This window comes from Erithacus rubecula (assembly GCF_903797595.1).
Source record: "Erithacus rubecula genome assembly, chromosome: 20".
In the NCBI taxonomy this organism is placed as follows: domain Eukaryota; kingdom Metazoa; phylum Chordata; class Aves; order Passeriformes; family Muscicapidae; genus Erithacus; species Erithacus rubecula.
The window spans coordinates 6,067,459-6,089,082 of record NC_136672.1 but is presented as its reverse complement, the minus strand read 5'-3'; the positions used below and the strand labels follow the sequence as shown (position 1 = coordinate 6,089,082).

Here is a 21,624-nt window from a genome sequence, read left to right as displayed (position 1 = left end):
AAAATTACAGCTATATTTATTTCTATGTTAGTGCCTCTTTAAATATCCAGGCTAATATTCTTAAGTTATGAATTAAACAAAATGTTTGCCAGATCAAAGCTTCTCCTAAAAATAAAAAGAGCAAGGGATGGATTTGCAGCCCTGAGCATCATCCTGAGAAGGGGGGCTGGGAAAGGGAGGTGTGAGCAAGCTGTGGGTCAAAAAAGGGACAGCTCAGACCCCATTAGTGTTATGTCCAGCTGGTCCATCTCCACCAAGACCTAGAAAGGTTTATTTAATTTACAAGATGCTTCATGGATTGAGCAACTCTTCATCAACACACAGAATTTACACGCTGGGCAGCACAATGTCTAAATCCCATGCCCACATTGGGGGTCAGTGTGGGGTTGAGATCCCTGTTGAAGCACTGAGGCTCTGCCCTATACTGAATTTTACCCTGCTGAAAAACATACTTCCTGGAGCACAGTGTTTGTGGAGCAATAAGCAAGGGCTGAAAAAATAATGAAATATCCTCCCTAAGCATTCTGAAGACACACACCTGCAAATTATTCAGATTCCTAAACTGGTGATTGGAAAGCTAAAGTGGAGGATCCATTTCACAGTCCAGTCATTATTCTCTTCAGAAAAAAAAAAAAAATAAAGCTAAAAGAACAAAAAGGAAAAAAAACAAGAAAAAGAAAAAAATAGGCCATGAAAAGTCTGACAGTGTCATAATGAAAATCAAAGGAAAAAAAAATACTGAATAACGTAAGATGATTGAGGAGTAAATCAAGGGTTTGCAAGTGTCAGTGCTGAGGCAGGTCTGCAGACCTGCAGCTCAGGATGGGATGCGTGTGCCATGGAGGAAGCAAACGAGCTTTGCACCACACACATGGTTTAGTGGATGCCCCAGGCACGGGGCCAGCGTTAGTGACACAGCACTGCCATTCAGGGACGAGACGTGCCGGCTTCCCAGTACCTTGCACTGCACTGGCTGAGCTCTCCATTAATACATCATCCAGCATTAGATCTAAAAGAATGAAACGGCATTAATCACCCGGCAGGACACACGGCAAGACTCCCCAGCCCCTGCGGAGGCTCCTACGGCTCTCAGGCTCTCCGGTGCCTCCACCACGAGTGTTTGTTTCCTTGTGGGATCCTTGTGCCTCGTGGAAGGTGGGCTCAGGCATACGTGAGAAAGGAAGGGCTCTTGTGCTTCTCCCACGGGCAGGGGTGGAAGCCCAAGACATCCCCAAGAACCCCCTCAGTCGACGATGAAGACACTGCTGAAGGATGGTCTGGGACAATTCCTGCTGGGACAGCAATACCTCACAGTGACCACTCCTGCACCGGCACACATCTGAGATCCCACACACTACCCTGGTTTGCAGACATCTGAGTGGATTGTCTTGGGTTGCAATACAGGAAGTGGCCAGAAATGTGTATTCTATTCCCATCTGTTGGAGCCGGTGTAGCAGTGACCCTTATCTCCTTATTATCTGCTAATGGCCCCTCTTTAAACCAGCTGGGGCAATCATCTTTATCTTTGCCATGACCCACCCTTCACCCAGGAGATATCTCCTGTTAATGGGCCATTGTTTAAAACTGGGTGTGGCAGTGACCCTGATCTCCTGGCAATTATTATCTGCTAATGGGCTATCTTTAAACCAGCTGGGCAATCATCTTTATCTTTCTTATGACCCACCCTTCATCCAGGAGATATCACCTGTTAATGGGCCATTGTTAAAAACTGGGTGTGGCAGCAATTCTTATCTCTGTGGGAATTCCCTCCTGTTATTGGGCCATTGTTTAAAACTGGGTGGGGCAGTGACCCTGATCTCCTGGCACATATTATCTGCTAATGGGCCATCTTTAAACCAGCTGGGGCAATCATCTGTATCTTTTCCACAGCCCATCCTCCCTCCAGGAGATATCTCCTGTTCATGGCCATTGAGTCCTAGAGCATGACTGATAAAATTACATCTTCCCACTGGGAGATGTTCCAGCCAGGGGAGGAGCCAAGCCTTTCCCACCCAGATAAAAACTGAGATTTTGGACACCAAGGTACCTTCTTTCCACTGGATTCCAGAGGAAAGCCAGACCCTTCCACATCATCCCTGCACCTTCAGGGGAAAACTGCACCTTCTCCAGGAGCACTGCTCCAGCTGAACCACATCTGCCACTGCAGGAGGATGCAGCCACCATTGAATGGGACTGCTGCCAACACCCTGACTGACTGACGGGTGTCAGCTTGGATTCTGACTATGTCAGTGTTTTGGGATTGTTCTTTGTAATACTGTATTTCTATTTTAATTTTCCTGGTAAAGAACTGTTATTCCTAATTCCCATATCTGAGAGCCCATAATTTCAAAATTATAATAATTTGGAGGGAGGGTGTTTACATTCTCCATTGCAAAGAGAAGCTTCTGCCTTTATTGACAGACACCTGTCCTTCAAACCAGGACAGATTTTGGTGCCCAGGACAGGATACATGCACTGGAAGAGTCTACAACCTAAAATGACCGTGCCACCAGTCAGATGTCTATGCCTGTCTGTATCTGTCATCCCTAAGCTGGTTTGGGCATCTGGGGTCACTGAGAAAGCCCAGCTGAAAGGAACTCTCATGCAGCTGCTGGCACAATTCCAGCCCCAGTCTTGGTTTCATCTGCAAGTTCCCACTGTGCAGAACAAAGTTAAGCAGTGGCATCTGTTGCCTCCGAGGGCAAAGCTGGACACGGTCAATTAAAACCAATGTTTCACTGAGCACAGATTGGGAAAACGGTTCTGAAGAGATTTGGAGGACTTCATACTTTGCTCTTGAAAGGTTTTTGTGGCAATTGAATACTCAGCAATATTTGATCCTCAGTAAAATAGCTGTTTATTGCCTCTTTAATTAGGCATTTCATAGCACTGAATGAATAACTGTATCTCCAAGGATGGTTTGTGAGTCCTTCCTGCTGGGAAATTGCCCAGACTTACATCTTTTCTTCATCTAGTTCCTCCAGCATTATAAATAAAGTAATTAATAATAACTAAACATCTATTTTTCTTCTACAGAAATGTCTGCATTCCAAAACTGCAACTTTAAATAGCAATCGTTCTATCAAGCCTTTAAAATCCTTTTCTAACTCATCAGCCTGAAACTGTGCTTGGGAACTTGAACTAAGCAAAAAAAGCTTTCTAGGCATTTTCTAGAGGAGGAAAAAGAAAACCCAAAAAACCCAGCAAGAAAAAACCCTCTTTCCATCTGTACCCACTTAACTGAGAACAGTCTAATGTGTCCTCCAGCTCTCTTGAGGGAAACCTCCTACTTTACACTGGCCAGTGAGGGAACCAGGCTCTTGGCATAAACCCAGGTTTGATGGTCAGGGGCTGGTGTGGCACATCCTAGTGGTTGCAAAACCTGTGAAGCTCACGGGATTGAAAGATGTTACCAAAGGAGATGGTTGGGTAAGTGCTGAACTGAGAGGCGCCGAGGCAGCGCTGCTCGTGGTTCTGTGATTAAATCTGTAACAGCTATTAAACACCTCTTAGGCTATTAAAAAATAAAACAGACTTAGTATCACCAGCTTTGGGAACAAGCACCTGATCAGATAGCCTCTTAAACAGGCTGAAGTCTGTCAAAGATTGAGAAGTGAAAGGGGACAGGGAGAGAGCAGGACTGACCAGGGAGAGAAAATGCAAGGCTGTGGAGAGGAAGGGCAAAAGAGAAAATTCAGTCAGAAGAGAGAGCATGCAAGAAGAGCACCTCCAACCTGGCTAACTAACTTAAAACTTATTCAACTACATTAAAAGGAAAAGAGTCTAAAGAGACAAGTGTCAGGTTGGAGACTTTTGGCAGAGTGTGGTCATTCCTTGTTTCACCTGAGCCTCCTCCAGGCAGGGCTGCACGCTTGCACATGTAGTAGGGACTTGGGTCCAGTTTGCACCAGCATTCTTTTGTTCAGTTAGTTACTCTCCTTGTCTGGTTGGGTTTTTTTTCTTCTAATCTGTATTTCTCAAGCAAATGCATTGATATGTTTCTCTATGGAGTTTTAAAGCATTACTAAAATGAGATGGCTCCAGTATTTTATTACATTCTTGAATAGCAGTGATGCTACCATGCCAATAAATAAACCTGCTTGTTAAATGGGACAGGTAACATCACTGTGGCATTACAAGACTGTAATAAACCAGTGAATCCAGTTATCAGCAGTAGTGCTCATGACTGAGATTTATGTTGTCATCCAGCACTACTGATCTTTGCAGTTGTCACTATTTGTGTGACACTGAGCTCAGCTATCCAAGAAGCTCCAGGCCTGATTATTATTGTATTTTAATTTAAATAACCCCCAATAGAAAGGTCATTGCAAATCATGCAGCCATTAAAAAGGCTTCCTTGGCTCCTTGTTCAGCCTAAAACGACACTATTTCCTTCATGCAAATTTTATAGCTGGACATGCTTTTGGGAGAAGAATTATCACCAGACGCGAGGCAGGGAGGGGAGGGAGGAGGGGGTTGTGTGGAAGGTCAAGCAGGACTCAGAAAGATGTGGAAAGACTACCGACCAGCCATCTGTTTCTCCTTACTCCTTCTCTTTTTCTCCAGCCGCCGGAGCCTCTTCTCCTCCCGCCTCTTGGCCTCTTCCTCCTCCTGGTGCTGCCGACACTTGTGGAAATTCTCCACCACCACCCCCACAAACATGTTGAGCACGAAGAAGGCCACAATCAGCAAAAAGGAAATGAAGTAGAGGAGCATCCATGGGTTGTAGTTCATGACTGGCTGCAAAGTGGAGGAAGGCAAATTTCAACTGAACCTCAAAAAGAAAAATGGGAACAAATTGATACAGCTGTGCCATCCACAGAACTCACAGGCCTTTCAGGCAGCTCAGGCTGCTCTGTTCTTCCTGAAAATTAGAGCTGAGACATTTTAACTGAATGCTCCTGAAATGTCTGTTGAGGACAGAAGCACCACCTCTCTTCTGCAAAAAGGACAGCAGCATCCTTTGCAGCTACTGTAAGTCCCTCACTGCAAACCTCTACTGACACAAAGCCCTTCTTTCCTCCTGAAATGAGGATTTGCTTAAGAAATTCAAATTCAAATTGCTTAAGAAGTCAAACCATCCTTTAATAGGTGTATTTCTAACATGAGTTACACCAGTCATGTTGCAAAATCTGTAGGGAAAGTGTTGAGTACAAATCCAGACTTTTTACTGAACTCATCCCATCCCACCACTTGGATTAAACGCCACCCTGGATCCTAATCCCATAACCCCCTTTGACTGTGGAGCTCACAGTACTTTGCAAAACAAGAGCTGAAATGTGTGACCTTTGACAAGTGATTTGTCAGAGCTCTGCTGCAGCCTGTACCTGCTGGTCGACTCCCACAGCATCCAAGCCATCGTACATGATATCCACCCACCCGTCCTTGGAGGCCAGGACAAAGAGAGACATCAGGGCCTGGAAATGAATGGAAAAAAAGGCACAGTTGCACTAAAACTTTTTTTTTTTTAAGCTTGTAATATCTTACTCCTCTTTGCCCCTTCCTGCCTGAGGAATGTCATTACCTGCCTGATAATGGGACACTTTGATGACCAAGATTTCTCTTGGCAGCAAAACTTATCAATGCCAGTGCCTGTTTCAGCAATGAGCAGTAATTCGGAAACCACAGTGCTGAAGACAAAAGCGGCTTCATTTCCACCCTCCGGGTCTCTACTGCTCCCAACTAATTAGTTCTTACCACACTGCTAAAAAAAGGCTGCGTTGCAGAGCTGGCTGAAAATGTCCAGCTCTATTAGACAAGCCCTTCTGCAAGATATATTTGGTTTGTTATGTAGCAGGGAAGCAATTAAGTGCTCCACGAAGCCACATGCGCTTGTTCTGTTCCGAAAAGAAGTGTATGTCTGCTTGGAAACACTGCCTTTGGGATTTACAGAGACAGAATGCTGTGCATGTGAACTGAATATTTACTGTGGCTGGCAGTGCCCTGCAAGAAAATCCCATGGGATAATAAGCCACAGGTTTTAAGTCAAGGAGGTAAAGGAGCAAAGAAGCAGATTACCGTTCTATTAATACCTGGCCGAGATTATCAAAATTATACTTGTGCCGGACCCATTTGTAGCTTGCTTCTGTACAATCCGATTTATTTGTGATGTTTCTGGTGTCCTCCCCCTGACACACGAAAAACTTGCCTTTGAAAAGCTGCAAAACACGCAAAGAAGAGAGGAAGAGCCAGGGGTCAGTCCACAGGTGATGGGCATTTCTCTGGAGCTCTCTGCACAGCCCACGCCAGCCAGAGCTGTCGAGGGAACTGACCTCATTCATGCAGGTTATTAAGAGTGTACAATACACACCTAATGAGCAAATGCATGATTTCACATCCTTTAGGACACCCACCTCATGCATTAAGCTGTCTGGTTCAGTGATCTGAGACTCACCTAAAGGCCTTTGCTCCTGAGTTGTTAGCTCAAATAGCCCCAACCAACAGCCCAGACCAGCTAATGGCTTCTTACCACACGTGGAACAACTCTGGTGACTTTCAGCCCAGCAAACAACAAATGAAGTGTAACGGGGCCCTTCTGTCAGCAGAGAAAAGGTGGCAGCAAAGAGGCCCAGTGATGGACTAATCTCTGCTCACAGAGGTCACAAGGGGACACTTCAGAGGGGAGACAAACCCCTGGGGTGGTGCTCGTGTTGAATTGAGACTGCTGTCAGTCCTGCTCTGCTCTCTGATCCTGTGTGCTGTCATAAAGCTCTGCAGGGTCACTGAAAATATTCCCTGTGCACAGCTTAAGGAGCCAAGCCCAGCCAGTGCTGGGTACCTGATCCTGAGCTTATTTTCTTTGCTTTAAGCCTGGGGAGATGCAGTTCCTGGAGAGTCAGGTCCTGATTTATATCTGCAGGAGGAACAGGAGCCTCCATGTGCTCAATTCTACACCTGGTGCTTCCCATGCATGGAAAAGATAAAGTGGCAGGGGATGATTGCTTCAGACAGGGTGATTGATGCTAGCAGGATGGATGGTATCAAAGCCCAGGAGACAGCCAACAAATCCACTTTTATTTGCTGACAGAAGCTATTGACATTACTGTTGGGAAGAGGGGGGAGGACTGGCAACCTGCTCTCCAGGCTCCTTAAAACATCACTTGGGTATACTGAGAAGAGACACTGATGGGGTTTGATCTGTTGTTCTAGACAAATAACAGTAGAAATAGCAGTGAACAAGATAAACCCACACACTTCTCCATGGGTTTCCTTCAGAAATCAACAGCAGGAAGATGGTCTCTGGGCATGCAAAATTAATCACTGCTCAACACAATCATAGAAATTTTGGATGCAAGAAGTATTCCCTGATCTTCCCATGGAGAAACACTATCTGTGGTAAGGCAGACTGGGGAGATATAGTCTTCACAGAGAGATGTTTTAATTAAGCAGGAAGGTAAATAACTGATTTTAGCATACTGTCTGTAAATATAACTTCTCCAGGACTGTAATGCCACTCATGTGGGAGCAGTAACAGTGCTCCTGACAGAGTTTGGAAATACAAAGCCTAATTTGCAACAAAACTGGTCCCTGTCACTACTTCACAGTTTGGCACTTCTCTTAAGAAAAGACCCAGTGTTTCCTACTGGACTGGCTTATCCACTTACTACTTGTATTTTATTTATGACTATTCACACATGGGCAGCTCTACAACCAAAACAGTTTTGCTAAGAGGACACGCTGTTAGAAACTTCAACACCTGGATTCTAAGAGCATTTAAAAAATCTAGTTTGATCCCCAGCTTATATTTAAATGGAAAAACTAACTGCAACTTTGAGAGATCATCTTCTTCCAGAAAATAGCTCTGGCCTCATCTTACACCTAATTAGACATAAATATTAACTGAGAATTTTGCATCCTGAATACAGGATTAGTCTTGCTTGTATCTACCACTGAATCATGTCAATAGTCATGACAATTTAACCTAAAGCTGCAAGTCACCAGGGAAAGCATTAGCAGGGATGGAATTCAAAGAGCATACTGCAAGTTTTGTGGTCAGGCATAAATTTTCTCATGTCTGAGTGTTAGATTTTTTTATGGGATATGCTTAGTTTTATGAATCTGTTTAATATAATGGATGGATGCTGTTCTGCTGTAATGCTAAACCAATCTAGCTGCTGAGGTGGTTATGGATGGCATGATTTTCTTCCCTGTTTATTTTCAATGCTGTATTTATTATTTAAGCAGTATGTTAGTGTAAAATATTATATAAGACACCTTTCCAAAACAAAGCCAAATAGAGCTGCTTTCCAAGAGATGGCTGTGACAGATCAGATAAACTTCAGAAAGAAGTAAGTGTTATGTCAGAATATTTATATGAAGCAATCTCTTCTTCCCAGGTAATGAGAAACCAATTGCACTGGAAAGTGCCACTTTTCCCCTGGGTTCCTGCACTCCTGGGACTGAGGATATTGCCAGCAGAGCTGGCAGGAAACAGACTCTGAAATCTGTTTCTGCAAGCTTTCAGTTACACAAACTGACAGAATCTGAATGAATCTCCAGTTCAAGGTCTCTCTGGAGTTTACAAGCCAGTGATTTCAGCTTCCAGTTTCTATTTCCCCATCAGTTTGTAACTAGAGAAAAGGTGGAAGGGAGATCATGGAATCACAGAATGGTTTGGATTGAGAGGGACCTTTACAGGTCACCCAGTCCCACTCCCCACAGTGAGCAGTGAGCACAGACACCCCACCCATCCTGACATCAGCCTGGGTTCAGAAAGGCTTGCACTGTGCCATGTGTGCAGGTACCCTGACCTGGGGGAAATTTGGGGTTTGTTACACCTTCAGGTTTAGTGCTGAGACTTACAGAGGACTCACCTGAACTCCCAAGATCCCAAAGATTATGAAAAAGGCACAGCAGATGACCACAATGTTCCCAATGGGTTTCAAGGATGACATGAGAGTCTCCACCACCAACTTCAGACCTTGGGCTCGACTAATGACTCTGTAGGGGCAAGTAATTGCAAAAGCTGTTAGTCTTGTTCCTGCCCAGTTTTGCCTCCTATCAAAATAGAAGATATGAAGAACATATCATTAGAATATTTTTTAGAATGACAAGTTACTCAAAAATCATGATGGAAAGAGCACTTCTGGAAGATTGACCTGTAAAGTTACAAAGGTCTTGGGGGCAAGGGTTTCTGCCTAATACATGCAGATTTGCATAAATTAAGAGGAGAAAACATATGGAGCCAGGCCAGAAAATTCAGCTGTTTTGCTTGGGCCATCCAGAGACACAGACCTTCATGCCTGTGTCCTGTCTAGGACTACAAGGAGAGGGTCTCCCACTGTCCCTTCCTGTACAGATTCAGGCAAGACACTTGATTTTGCTGTCTCAGTCCATTAAATGGAGCTGACACTCTTACACATCTGCCTGCACATCTGTAGCAATTACAGAATCACAGAATGGTTTGGATTGGAAGGGACCTTTAAAGGTCATTTAATCCAACCCCCTGCAATGAGCAAGGACACCTCCTACTAGATCAGATTGCTCAGAGCCTCTGAAATTTCCAGGGATGGAGCATTTATCACCTCTCTTGGCAACCTGTGCAAGTGTTTTCACCACTCTCATCTTCAAAAATAATCTGTTGTGTCCTTATAGTGCTGCTGTGTACAGAGACCTGAGATACCCCTCAGACCATCACAATTTCTGCTTTGTACCCACTGTACAGCCTCAGTTCTAAAACAGTGCTGTCCTCCAGGTGAATCTTCACTGGCAGGACCAGAAGCATCTAACCTAATTTCTGTAGCTCCTCTCTGTCTGGTATCACACAGAATTTCATAACAGAAGATTAGATCATATCAGAAATTTGAAGAAGAATAATGTGGACTTCATGACTGAAGAAAAAAAAAAAAGAAAAAAAAAGAAGAAATAGAAACTGTACTATACTCTCAAGGTTAACATTGCAAAGAAAGGACAAGTCTTGTCTAATTTAGAGAAGCCATCTCACCATGCTGGGAAAAATGAACGAGATATTCAGCCTCACTGACCTGAAGGTGGGGACCAAGAAAGGCACTTGAAGAGGCTACATGCCTCACTCCTCTTGATGCCAACTGGAATTAAGCATTTCACTAGCTCTGTAAATCAGTTTGTACTGATGCCATAGAAACTGCTTTCATGAGTCAGAAGCAGTTAAATGCTGTGAAAGTCAGAGGAGGGATGTGCCTGTGTGTTTCTGGGTGCAGCTTGTGACTCCTTTGAACACTTGGCTCTCAGATGTGCCCCAAACTTCCCCACATTCCAGTTTCTGCCTGGATCTCTCTTTTGCCAGTCCTCTCAGCACCTCTCCCATTTCTCCCCAAGTCTGGCTCCACCACCTGAAACACTGTTGGAGTTTTGCTGCCTGGACAGGGTCCAAGCTCTCCTCCATCCCTTTCCTGAGCACAGTGCTCACAGCAGAGATCCCCATGGACACATTCACACTGATCATGTGTGGCCTCATCTGGGACCACAGCCAACCTGCACCATCCCTCTCCTGCCCCAGGACCTGCAAACTGAGTGACCTGCAGTGCTCAATGCACGGCCACCAGCACGTACCAAAACTGATGGGTTTAAACTGTATCCTGAAAAGCTAAGGCTTATTTCCTTTTTTTTCTGGTTAAATATTTACTCAAAAATGTCAAGGGTAACTCATCAGTTATCACTTTCAGAAAGAAACAGATGGTTGTATTTTTATCTGCTCTCTTACCAGTGAAACACAAAGAGCAGATGCTGCTATTCCTCACACTGGGCATCTCTGCCAGGTGGGTGCTGTGGCTCCCTACTTCAGATACCTCAGCTTTCCTGGCACTCAGATCTGGGGATTTTAGGGAAGGAGCTGGAGGGTGAGATGGCTGGAGGAGCAGAAGGCTGCACACCCCATGAGAAGTGTGGGTACTGGTCAGGGTGGGATCAGCCCAGCCTGGAGAGCTCACTGCTGCTGCCATGGGCTGGGAGCTGAGCCCAGCCCAGCAAACAGGGGCTGAAGAGCAGCTCAGTGTGCCCAGCTGCAGCTAATGCAGCCTAACAGGCCAGGTGTGAGTGCACAAAGCCAGCCCTGGGTGGGCAGGCTGAGCCTGAACATCTCTCACAGCTCCTCAGAGGCACCAAACACTACACACCTCTCCCATCCCTTGCAGAGCCCTGGGTGAAACACAACACAGGTGGGAAACTGAGGCACGGGAGGAGGGCAAGCCACATTCTCAGAGGTAGGAAGGCAACACAAGTCCAATTATTTCAATGTAAATTAGGTGCTTTGGAGCATTTAGGGATCTTGACTTAAGGGATGGAGGATGGAATCAAAGACAAGTCTTCTAAACTGGAGGTCTACAGTCTGAACTACTGGAGCATCCTTAAATTTTGGGGAACAAGGAAGTAATTTAGTTTCCAGAGTTTAACACGGATAATTTTCGCCACAGTTATTAAGAAATGCTGCTCTAGAAATAATAAAGTGATTTCCCCTGTGAGGTACTACTTCATATCCAGCTGAGAGGGAAAATAGGAGGTTACTTGTCTGACTTTGCAAAGTCATGTGCATGTTGAGGGAAAAAGGGCTGAAAAACAGCAGCATTTGGCTGTTTCAAGCATTTTAATCAACCAGGGAATTCCTCAAATTAGAATGCATTAGGGTAAAAGCTGCTACCAGTTTAGCTCTATGTCAGTGCTGTTTTCAGCTCTACAGAGGAAATAGACTTTGAAAAAAATCTTGAAAAATAATAGTTCTTACTAATGGAAACCTTCAGACCTTGGAGCTGCCTCAGACTAAGGGCCTGATCCAACACTGAGGCAAATCCATGTGAAGATGCCTGATATTCTCCCAAAAGTCTGACAGTTCTCTAAGAGGTGTCAATGAAATTCTCAGCTTTTCCAGATTATTAGTACCACCTCCAATATGTCAACATATGGCATCCTCACATCTCATCAGTATTGTGAAAGTCTTGCTACTATCAGGCTTGTAAAATCTTATTATCTGACCCCCATCCCTGCAATTTATGGCTGAAAGATGCAGCCAATTTGGAGCCCTGCAGCTGTGCAAGAAAAGAACACCTGATGAGGTTCTATTCAGCACAATTCCAGTCTGCATTAGGCATATAACAAACAGGGAAATTGAAATGAGACATTCCATCTTCTTTATTTTGGTGTGAAGAAATTTTAATTCCCTCTAATTCCCCCTGGTGTGAGATGCTCCAAACCCACTGCCAACCTCATCCCAGTTGGATCCTTTGCCAACATTAAACCTTCCTGATGAGAACTCTCACAAGTAGCAGCACTTAGATGAAGCAAATGATCAACATTAATGAAGACCTTCCTCCACAGATTAAAAGAAAATTAGCAAAGGTGATAATATGATTGATAGAAGAGAGTTATGAAATGACTATTAAACCATGATAGTATAAAAGTGAATAATTTATCTGTGTGCTTTAGAAGTCAAAGCCAGGGCTCTGTAGAGAGTAAAACAGCCCTGAAATCCACCCACATTAAATCTGAATACATTTTCAATTTTGATTTCTCTTGTGTCTTAAGCTATAACACTTGATCCCAACAACAGCAGGTTGAACACATTAGGAAGGAATGTTACTGTATAAGCAATCCCTTTACTGGCTGAAACATCACAGGGCCAGCAAAACATCATTAAATGTCATTCCTCTGTGAATTTATTTTTGGAATTCTGGTCATAAAGCTGGGCTTGAATCTTCATGGATTCAATCTGGAGGCTGATAATCAATCATGCAATCAAACCCCTGTGATTGGCATACAGGTGTTTTTAATGCCTGGGCAGAAGGCAGAAACGTGTGGAGTTTTGTGTGCTGCATAAAACAATGGGGTGGGTTCCACAGGAGAAAACCAGAGGCAGAGTGAGGGAGATCTTTTGTAAGAATCCTCCTTCCAGGTGGGAATCCCCCTTTCCCTTCCAGTGGGAAAGCCAACAGAGAGATTTGTCACTGCCCTGGAGCTGAGTGTGGCACACACAGCTGGGGCTTGGACTCTCACTGAGGGTGTCCTGTCCTCCTGCAGTCCTGTCCTGCAGTGTCCCCAGAAAGGGGGGACAGAAGGATCCAGGTTTGCTCCTCTGTGGTGTGAGTGGAGCATTTGCTTTGTTCTCTGCCTTTCGCCTTCCCAAAGAAGAAAAACTGGCTCAGCCTCCACGAGAGACTGCAGCCAGACATGGCAACTGAAGCCACGGCGTGCAAAGACCTCAGGTCACTGTCCCAGCTGTCACCCTGTGTTGATGCAGCTCCAGGGCCAGGCTGTGCACTGAGGATGTGATCCCTGAGCCCGTGGCAAAGGCAGCGCCGCCAGCTGTGCCCAGCTGTGCCCAGCTGTGGGCAGAGGCTGCTCAAGGCAGCCCAGATGTGCAGCACAGAGGCAGATGGGCTTCCACAGGCAGAGATTTATGACTTACTGAAAAGCCCCCAGTTTGATGGCTGTGGTTTTTTTCATTTCCTACAAATCTAATAACGGGAGAACAGAACTGATTCTGAACATATTTAGGGAATGCGCTTTTTGCTGTCTTTCCTTAAGTTTCCTTTGTAGTAGGAAGCAGCATGTTGGCTGAAAAGATGCATTTACTCTCCTGAGAAAACAAAACAAATGCCAACAAGAATACAATAGCAATGGAGGAGCCTAATCCCACACATGCTTCAGATGGCAGGTCTTCCTTCAGCCTGCAGTTACTGAGGGGATTATTCCCCATCACGGCAGATTATTCATGCACATAGGTGACTACAGAGGAAGGCTCCAGTTAAAAAAGACCCAAGTCCTGGCCAGACAGCTCTACAGATCTATAAAGAAGAATACAGGGCTTTGACCAGGTCAGACAGGTGTCTCCAGCAGAGATCAACACAACCCAAATGTCTCTCTTTAAATCTGATTTAACCATGGAACATCAAAAGAGAAACTTGCACTCCAGAGTTCAGAGAAGAGAGATCAATCCTTCTTTTACCCTGAGCCACCTTGGTTATTTTATAGTTTTCTTAACATGGGTCAAAAATCAGCAGAAACAGAGGAACAGAGCAAATCTACCCAACCAGCAACTGGGCAGAAACTACCCCAGAAACTGCAGCTGAGATACCAGGGGACACACAAAGAGACAAGAGCCTGAATTGGAATCACATAGGAATACAGTCTACTTACATGGTGAGGGAGCTGAACTACCCCAATGGTGCCAGCTCTCCAGATAAAAATGATTAAAAGCAGCTCACATCCTAAAACTCACCAGGTACAACACACATATACAGACCAATTGAACAGAATGTCCTTTATAGCTGTTGAGAATATTTGAAAGATATGTATAGGCATGGCCATTGTTATTTAGACTTATTATTCACACAGGGATAGTAAAACAACATCTTCTATCAGAAGCAGGGTTCTATTTTTCTGTTCTGAAAGAGAAAAATCCTGACTCAAAGCGAACCTTTTTATGGAGGAAGCAGCAGTAAGATATGACAGGCACACAAAGATGCTTTGAGCAGGAAGGTTTATTAGCTGCTGCATTAACAGGAGCAGCAACAATGGTATTAAAGAGGAATTGCATTTAGCATGAAGAGAAACCTTCATGCCCTGGGGTACAGGTCACAAACAGAAGAAGTTTAGAAGAAGTTGGTCCTTGGGCAGGTTCTTATTGGAGTGGAGCCAGTCCCTGGAGCATGGGATACTACCTGCTGGCAGAGTTGGGGGGCCAAGTTAGCAGAACAATTGCTTTCATCTTGTCTGGGTCATTTTCAAAGTAAATGTGTCTCTAAAATTAATGGGGAGCTGGGGAAAAAAAGCTTCTTTGCATTCTAGGTTAACCAACAGTTGAGTCTCTACTTCCTTAAAAATGATCTACCACCTGCTACTAATTTCCTTCTTTGTTACAAAAGCCATTGACTGCCTGAAGGAAAGGGAGAGAAGAAGCTGTTAAGCTGCACTTTACACAGAGCAAATGAGAACACAAATAGCAGGGGATGTGTGTTTTAATGAGCAAAAGAGGCATTGATCAGCTTCCTCTTGCACTTGGGGCTGGTCCTAAAACAAGACAAGGGCACAGAGCCCTGGGGACTGTCATTGTCTGAGGAGGCTGGGGTGACACTGGTGACAGAAATTGTGAGCTTGTCCTATCTACCCCTTCCTACACACATCCTACATCCCTTCTCCACTCACCTCAGGGGCCGCAGTGTCCTCAGCAGCCTCAGAACCCGCAGCATCCCCAGGATCTTCGTGCCGCTGTCTGACACCATCGAAACCAGGATGTCGATGACGGAGATGAGCACCAGCACCCCATCCAGCACATTCCAGCTGCTCTTCAAGTAGGCTTTCTCCCCAAAACACAGGCCTAGTGCCACCACCTGCCCAGACATCAAGTTGCAACAAATTATGACTGCAGCATCCAACGTGTTTGCTATAGTTAGCAACCTGCTGAGAACGCGTTATTTACAGACACCAGTCTGTGAGTCTATTTGCTTCCCAGTACAAAAGCCTAATTAGACAAACCAGCAAAGCGTTCTATTGAAAGAATTATGAAAATACCACTGCAGAAACATACCAGGCTGTCCCTTACAGTTGATGTACTTTTAATGCAGATAAACCGACCTGCACAAAACTGTTCCCAACATTTTTAGCTCTGGCATAAAAAAATTCAATCAGATTTTATTCCTATAGACTGCAGGAGAGAGAGTGCAGAGTGGCTGACCCAAGCAATCATGTACAAGCTTTGCAAATAAAGAAATTAGAAAAACTTTGCAAAGAAAGAGCAATTTTTCAGTGAGATGATTATGAATTCCACTAGAGAGATTTACTGCCATGGGTTTCTGAGCCTCCTGCCTCAAATCCAGCAAAGTGTTTCAACGTGCTTAAGTCTCTCTGTCCTCAAGAAAGCACACAGCATCTTAGGTTGTTGAGGACAACTGGTTGTTGAAGACAATGGGGCTTACATGCATGGTTGAAGTTAAGCATGTGCTCAAGAGCTTTGCTGAATAGGGCAGGATTGCTGAATTCAAGGATCCCATGGCTCCTATAATGGTGTAAATCAAGAGCAACTTCAGTGAAATTTCTCTGATGTAAAACGTGCTCAGAATAAGGCATCTGAGTATGATTCAGAAGAGGAAAATATACACCTCACTAGCAGCTGGTAGACCTAGGGGTTTTATGAGTCCAGCACAATAAAAAACAACTAATATAACACAGGAATGCTTATCCTCCACCTGCATTTACCTTAACTGTCATCTCAGTCAGGAAGATGACTGTAAAGATGTAGTTGGAGAGTGTTAGGAAAATCCGTTCCTATGAAAAAGAAAATGAGAGACAATGTTTTATAGCCTGCTCTCTGCAGCTGTGCATCCCCCCGTGCATTTGGGTGAATGAAAACTGTTCTCCTAATTCTGTGCTGAAACAAGCACAGTCCATGGATTGTTTGCTAGCAAAGAGGAGAAAATCCAAATATTTAGACAATAACACTGCGTGGTTCAGCCCTGCCAGTACTGGGCTCTGTGTCAGCACCATGGACAGGGACAACAGCGGGCAACTGCCCCCGAACCTTTCCATTTGCCTCCAAACCCTCCCTAATTTCCCCCAAATCACCCTCCCCCCATAATGAAACAGGGAAATGTGCCCTCCTTGAAACGTGCTTGACAAATCTCTACCTGCCTCTCACCTGCAAACATCACTGCAAAGTGTAAATATCACTGAGCTCCCAATTCTCCTAGAAATTAAGTCAATATTAGAGTGACAGAGCTGAGAGGCAGCAGGACCCGTGGGATGCTGAAACGCACCTGGCATGAGCTGTCACAGTTCCAGTAAGGCCAGCAAAGCCAGCAAAGCTCTGGGGCTTTATGCCAGCTGAGACCTGTCCCCAAAATGTTGATTCTGTTGCCCAAAGCCATGGGCTAGGCCTGGCATGAAGCCAAACAGCCTCATTTCCCAGTCCCCTGTGCTATCCACCAGACCATGCCCCCCTCAGCACCACCACTCAGCAAGAGCAGCTCCTGATTACAGATGAGCCCATGGACTGGCTCCCTATCTACAGTTAGCAGAAAGCTTTCTTTTTAATGATGATTATTAAATAAATTACACTTTTCCCTAATCTCTAGACAGCTTCTGATTCCCTGCACTGAGAAGGTGGAGGCTGGAGGAATGATGATGTGTGTGCATGTATGTATGAGCATATGCAATTGGCCCCAGTCCTGCTTTTAACAATTTTGGATTTATTTCTGCCTCTCCCTACAGAGCAGTCCCATAAGAGATGCAGATCTCTCACTCAAAATGAGATGCAATTTAAACAAGACAAAACACCTTGGCAACCCTCTCACTTGCCATATCATGATTTACTGGAAGTGACTCAGGAACCACAGAGGAGCTTGCTTCCATACATGGTCCATAATTAATTAGGCCCTGGACCTGTGCTGTGATTGCACGAGCTGCGATATCAAACATCTCTGTTGTTAGCTGTCTGCCACACAAAAGGCTGTGTGAGGGGGCAGGCACTGGGCACGAGGGAGAGGACAGGGACCTGCTTGTGCAGCTGGAGATAAAACAGCAATAGCATGGAGGTGAGGCTGAGGATATTGCATTCCTGCCTGGCAAGCATGTGGCTGTTTGGAAGGATAATCTCCCAGGCCATGCCGTGCACTCTGCAGTGGGGAGCGCACGCTGGCTCGCAGCAGCAGCCCCTGTTCTGATAAGCCAGCTGAAACTGGGACAGGGACAGAGAACTCACTTGAAGCAGTTAGAAAATCCACAGCTCAGGGAAGCAAAGAACAATTATTTTAAGAACTCAACCCAAACTAACTCTCTCTGTTTCCAGATATGAGCTCCACCTGCACAGACAGGGCTGATGCACTGCTCCTGGGTCCCCTGCCCCACTGCTCAGCATTCCTCTTCTCCTCTGCAGCTCCCAGGCCATGGTCCAACTCCCTTCTCATAACCTACTGGTGAGGAACCTCACACCAGTCCCTGTCTCCTTTCCTCTCACCACTCTCCCAATGCCAGGGGACATTACAGCTCCTCCTCTCCTCTATGAAATATTTGGGTTGTGTGCTACAGCTTTTTGCTGTGGACTCCAAGTCACACATGTCACCCCATTTCCCTTCTCTGTGTACCTGCAGCTCCTTTTGGAGCCACTCTTGGGGAGTGGTAACTCTCAGAGGACATAGGAAGGGGTTCAAAGGAAGCATTTAGGATTTTAAGGGAGTTTCTCAGGGTGCCCCATTTGGGGATAAGCAGGGTGATCTCTTCCTGCAGGGAGCCCTGCTCTGTTCTTGCAGCTGAGAGTTGGTGCACGACTGCTAAAAAAACTAATGGATTTAGGGAAAGGACTGCTGGGCAAACTGTTACAGTAAGAAGGACTACTAGGGAATGCTTAAAATAGAGAGAGAGCAGCCTAGACTCCAGTTTTAAGGTCTTACTTTGAAAATCCACAAAAATGAACAGCCTGACACGCCTACATAAACAAAACAGGATTCTATATGATTGTGATATGAGCAGTCTTGGGCGATAAATCAGCAAGAGCCCAGCACATCTCAGCCCCAATCTATGCTAAAATAAAAGAGCAACAGGATGATTCTGCCCCTCTGATTGCTGGGTGCTGTGCTGTGAGAGCCTGGTTTGAGGAATCCTTACATAGCATATTAGAACAAAGATATTCCAAGAACTGGCATTGCGGTGCCCACATCAATTCAGTTTTTCTGGTGTCACAACAAAACTGATACACAAAGGGGAGAGAAGAGTATGAAATGAACAGTTTCCCCCATCCCATTCACACCATACATACGTGCCTGTGGGGAACAGATGGAAGAAGTGAACATTGTGTTGAGAGAGGAAAAGTGTTTGAAGGTTTTTCAGGGAAGGAAACTGAGACAGATGTCATGCTATGTCATGTGTTAAAACCTTGATTGTGCTTCCAGAAATGAGATATTGGATATATTGCAGGACATAATCCGTGCTCTTGTGCTTTGAAAGGAGACTGGGTAGGGGCCAGGAGAGTTGCTGCACCTAATTCAAAGGATACTCACGGGGTGTTGACACCTTCCCATTTCAAAAAGAGAAAGAAAACAAGACTGAGTGCACAGAAGTCACAGCTGTTTGCTCCACAAGGAGCACAGGAAAACCTCAGAAACTCACAGCACTGTGAGGCTCAATTTTGGGTCGTTCCATGGCAATGGTAATGCAGTTCAGGAAAATGATCACCAAGACAACGTGATCAAACATCTTGTGAGTGATGATTTTATTGCACATCAGACGGAATCTGTCGAGAGAGGAAAAAAAAAAAAAAAGAGTAGACACAGACTAGCTATTAATGCTCAACTGGCTGGGGAGACACACAGCAGCTCAACACAGAGCAGGGGAATTGAGCACTCTGCTTGTAAGGCAGATGAGCTCCAATCTCCCAATCCCCTCCCTGGCAGAGCTGCACACTGAGGGCAGATTGGGTTATGAAGAGAAAGGGATCTGAGCTACAGAACTGAGCCACAAATTTTAACGTCTGGGAATGTTCACAGGGGGATTTGGTCACTTGGAACAGGGCAGCTGCTTCCATGACTCAGACACACAGCCAGGCCCCTCTACCTGGTTCCTACTGCTCAGGTTTAGCTTAAATAAAGGAAGAAATATTCCCAGTGAGCCCATAAGGGTTGAGCACACATGGAACAAAGGAACACAAGCTATTTATTGTGACAGATGGCTGTACACTGACCCAGGATTTATAATACCGTATTACATTTCCCAAAGTCTGTTTCTGAAAATCTCTCTAATCTTTGTATGAATGAACCTGAACGCTGTCCAGGGCCCTCAGCTCCAGCAGGGGAACCCTGGGGTGCGGGGGTGTCTGTCCAGAGGGATGTGTGGAGCAGCACGGAGCTCAGCTGGCTGCACTGGGAAGGGCAGAGCCCCCAGGCAAGGAAAGGGTGCTCTCTGAGACAAAGGCAAGGGGGAGGACAGAGAAGCTCAGTTCAGAGGCAGGCTGAGGTCAGGGAGTCCTTTGCAGTGCTGGAAGTGTGTGGTATGGCAAATTCAGATTTTTGGGCTTGATGCTGCACTTCACTTTGCTCCAAACTCACACTCCACCAAGGGAAAAACTTGCAGCGTGCTGGCATCACTGCCAAAGGAAATGGGGAACTGATGAAGCTGCATCCATGCCCTGGGCTATGGGTCTTGACTGGACACTCCTGTGCCCTCTGCAGCCAGCAATTGCTTGCTATTCAACCCTGATGTCATGCAGGGGGGGCTAATTGGGGGGCTTTATTCAGGGGAAGGGCTGGGAGTTTTGTGCACTGACATAGAGACCCATCTGGGCTAAAGAGGCAGGTGAGCCATTGCAATGGGGGCATGCATCGTTACCATCCACCCCAGCACAGCCCCACAGGGTGCCCTGCCTTACCTGGAGTGAGGGGCAAAGATGTAGATGGACCAGGAGTCCCTGTCCTTGCAGCAGCTGGGGAGCTGTGCCCGCACCCAGGCCCTCAGGCGATCCCTCTTGCTCTGCAGGGAAAACACACAGAGCAGGAGGAAAACACAGAACCGTTAAAACAACTCCCAAAAACTTCCATGTGAAGAACTCGGGGCAGCTTTTCACTAAAAAGTTATCTTCACGTGCTCAGTGAAGCTGAAATAAGATAATGTCCCCAAACACGGCCCTGCTGGGCAGGGAAAGGAGCTCTGGCAGGAGGATGAGGGCTGTGCCAGCCCTGTGAGCTCACAGTGCTTCTTTCTCTGCACAGTAACTGCATCTGGCACACAGCTACCCAAGAGGACCAACATGATAAATAAAACCCTTGCCCAAAGGAATGATAACCCTCCCAGTCCCTCCAAATACTCATCAGTTGCTTGCCTGAATTTTCTAAGGTATTTTGGGGAATTTTTGTGGGGTATTTTTGCTTGGTTTTTTAAAAACAATATAGAATGCTTATGGTCAGGGGTTATAAGGGAACAGGAGAAGGATTCTTGCTGCTTGCTGGGCCAAACCCTGTGTCCATGTACCACTGGAAGGCTGAAGAAATTATTTGAGGCCCAAGTTTTGCTCCAGGAACACAACAGTGATCGTCTGCCTCTCATTCAGCTTGAACAGATTAGACGGGAGATTATAAAGCCAGAAGGGAACACCACGGTCAGCCTGACCTGCAGGAACATGAGCCATCCAATTCCTGCAAAGTAATTCCTACTTGGAACCCCAGCACATCCTCAGCCACACATACTTATGTTACAGACTGTCTGCAAGGTCATTCCAGGTCAGGAAGGCAGACTGCAAAAGCCTGAGCCAATAAGTCAACCAAAGACTTGAAAACTGGATGCTGAGGGGAAGCCTCATCCTGCCTGCAACAACTTCTGGTTCCAGTTTATCAGCTTCTCATCCACAGACCTCCAAAGAAAAATGAAGATCTTTAATCCCACTGGCAAAGCAGTGTTAGCACCCTGTGCATGGACAACCATTAAAAACCAGGGCAAGATCTTGCCTACCACACCAGGGATCCCCCAGCCCTTCCACACCAGAGCACCAGAAGATAAATGCACAAATGGTGTGTGCACTGTCACCAGAGTGCTTTGCAGATTAATAAAAAACAATGCTTGCTCTCTCATAAGCTTTATTTGTCTGCTACCACTGGAATTGGATGGGCAGACCTGGAAATATGATTGTGTGAGCTCTTTGAAGCTTCTTCTAGAGATTTCAGGGCCATGAAGCCA

At 45.6% G+C, this 21,624-nt stretch overlaps 1 protein-coding gene across 1 annotated transcript in view; it reads right to left on the bottom strand.

Moving 5' to 3' along the window:
- Positions 1-21,624, bottom strand: part of CACNA1G (calcium voltage-gated channel subunit alpha1 G) — a 146,386-nt gene that overhangs the window by 30,791 nt on the left and 93,971 nt on the right. The window contains 9 exon segments of the mRNA XM_079323127.1: positions 959-1,009; positions 4,548-4,740; positions 5,328-5,417; positions 6,033-6,158; positions 8,814-8,940; positions 15,115-15,299; positions 16,165-16,233; positions 19,069-19,192; positions 20,324-20,424. Coding sequence (XP_079179253.1) covers positions 959-1,009; positions 4,548-4,740; positions 5,328-5,417; positions 6,033-6,158; positions 8,814-8,940; positions 15,115-15,299; positions 16,165-16,233; positions 19,069-19,192; positions 20,324-20,424 — 1,066 coding nt within the window.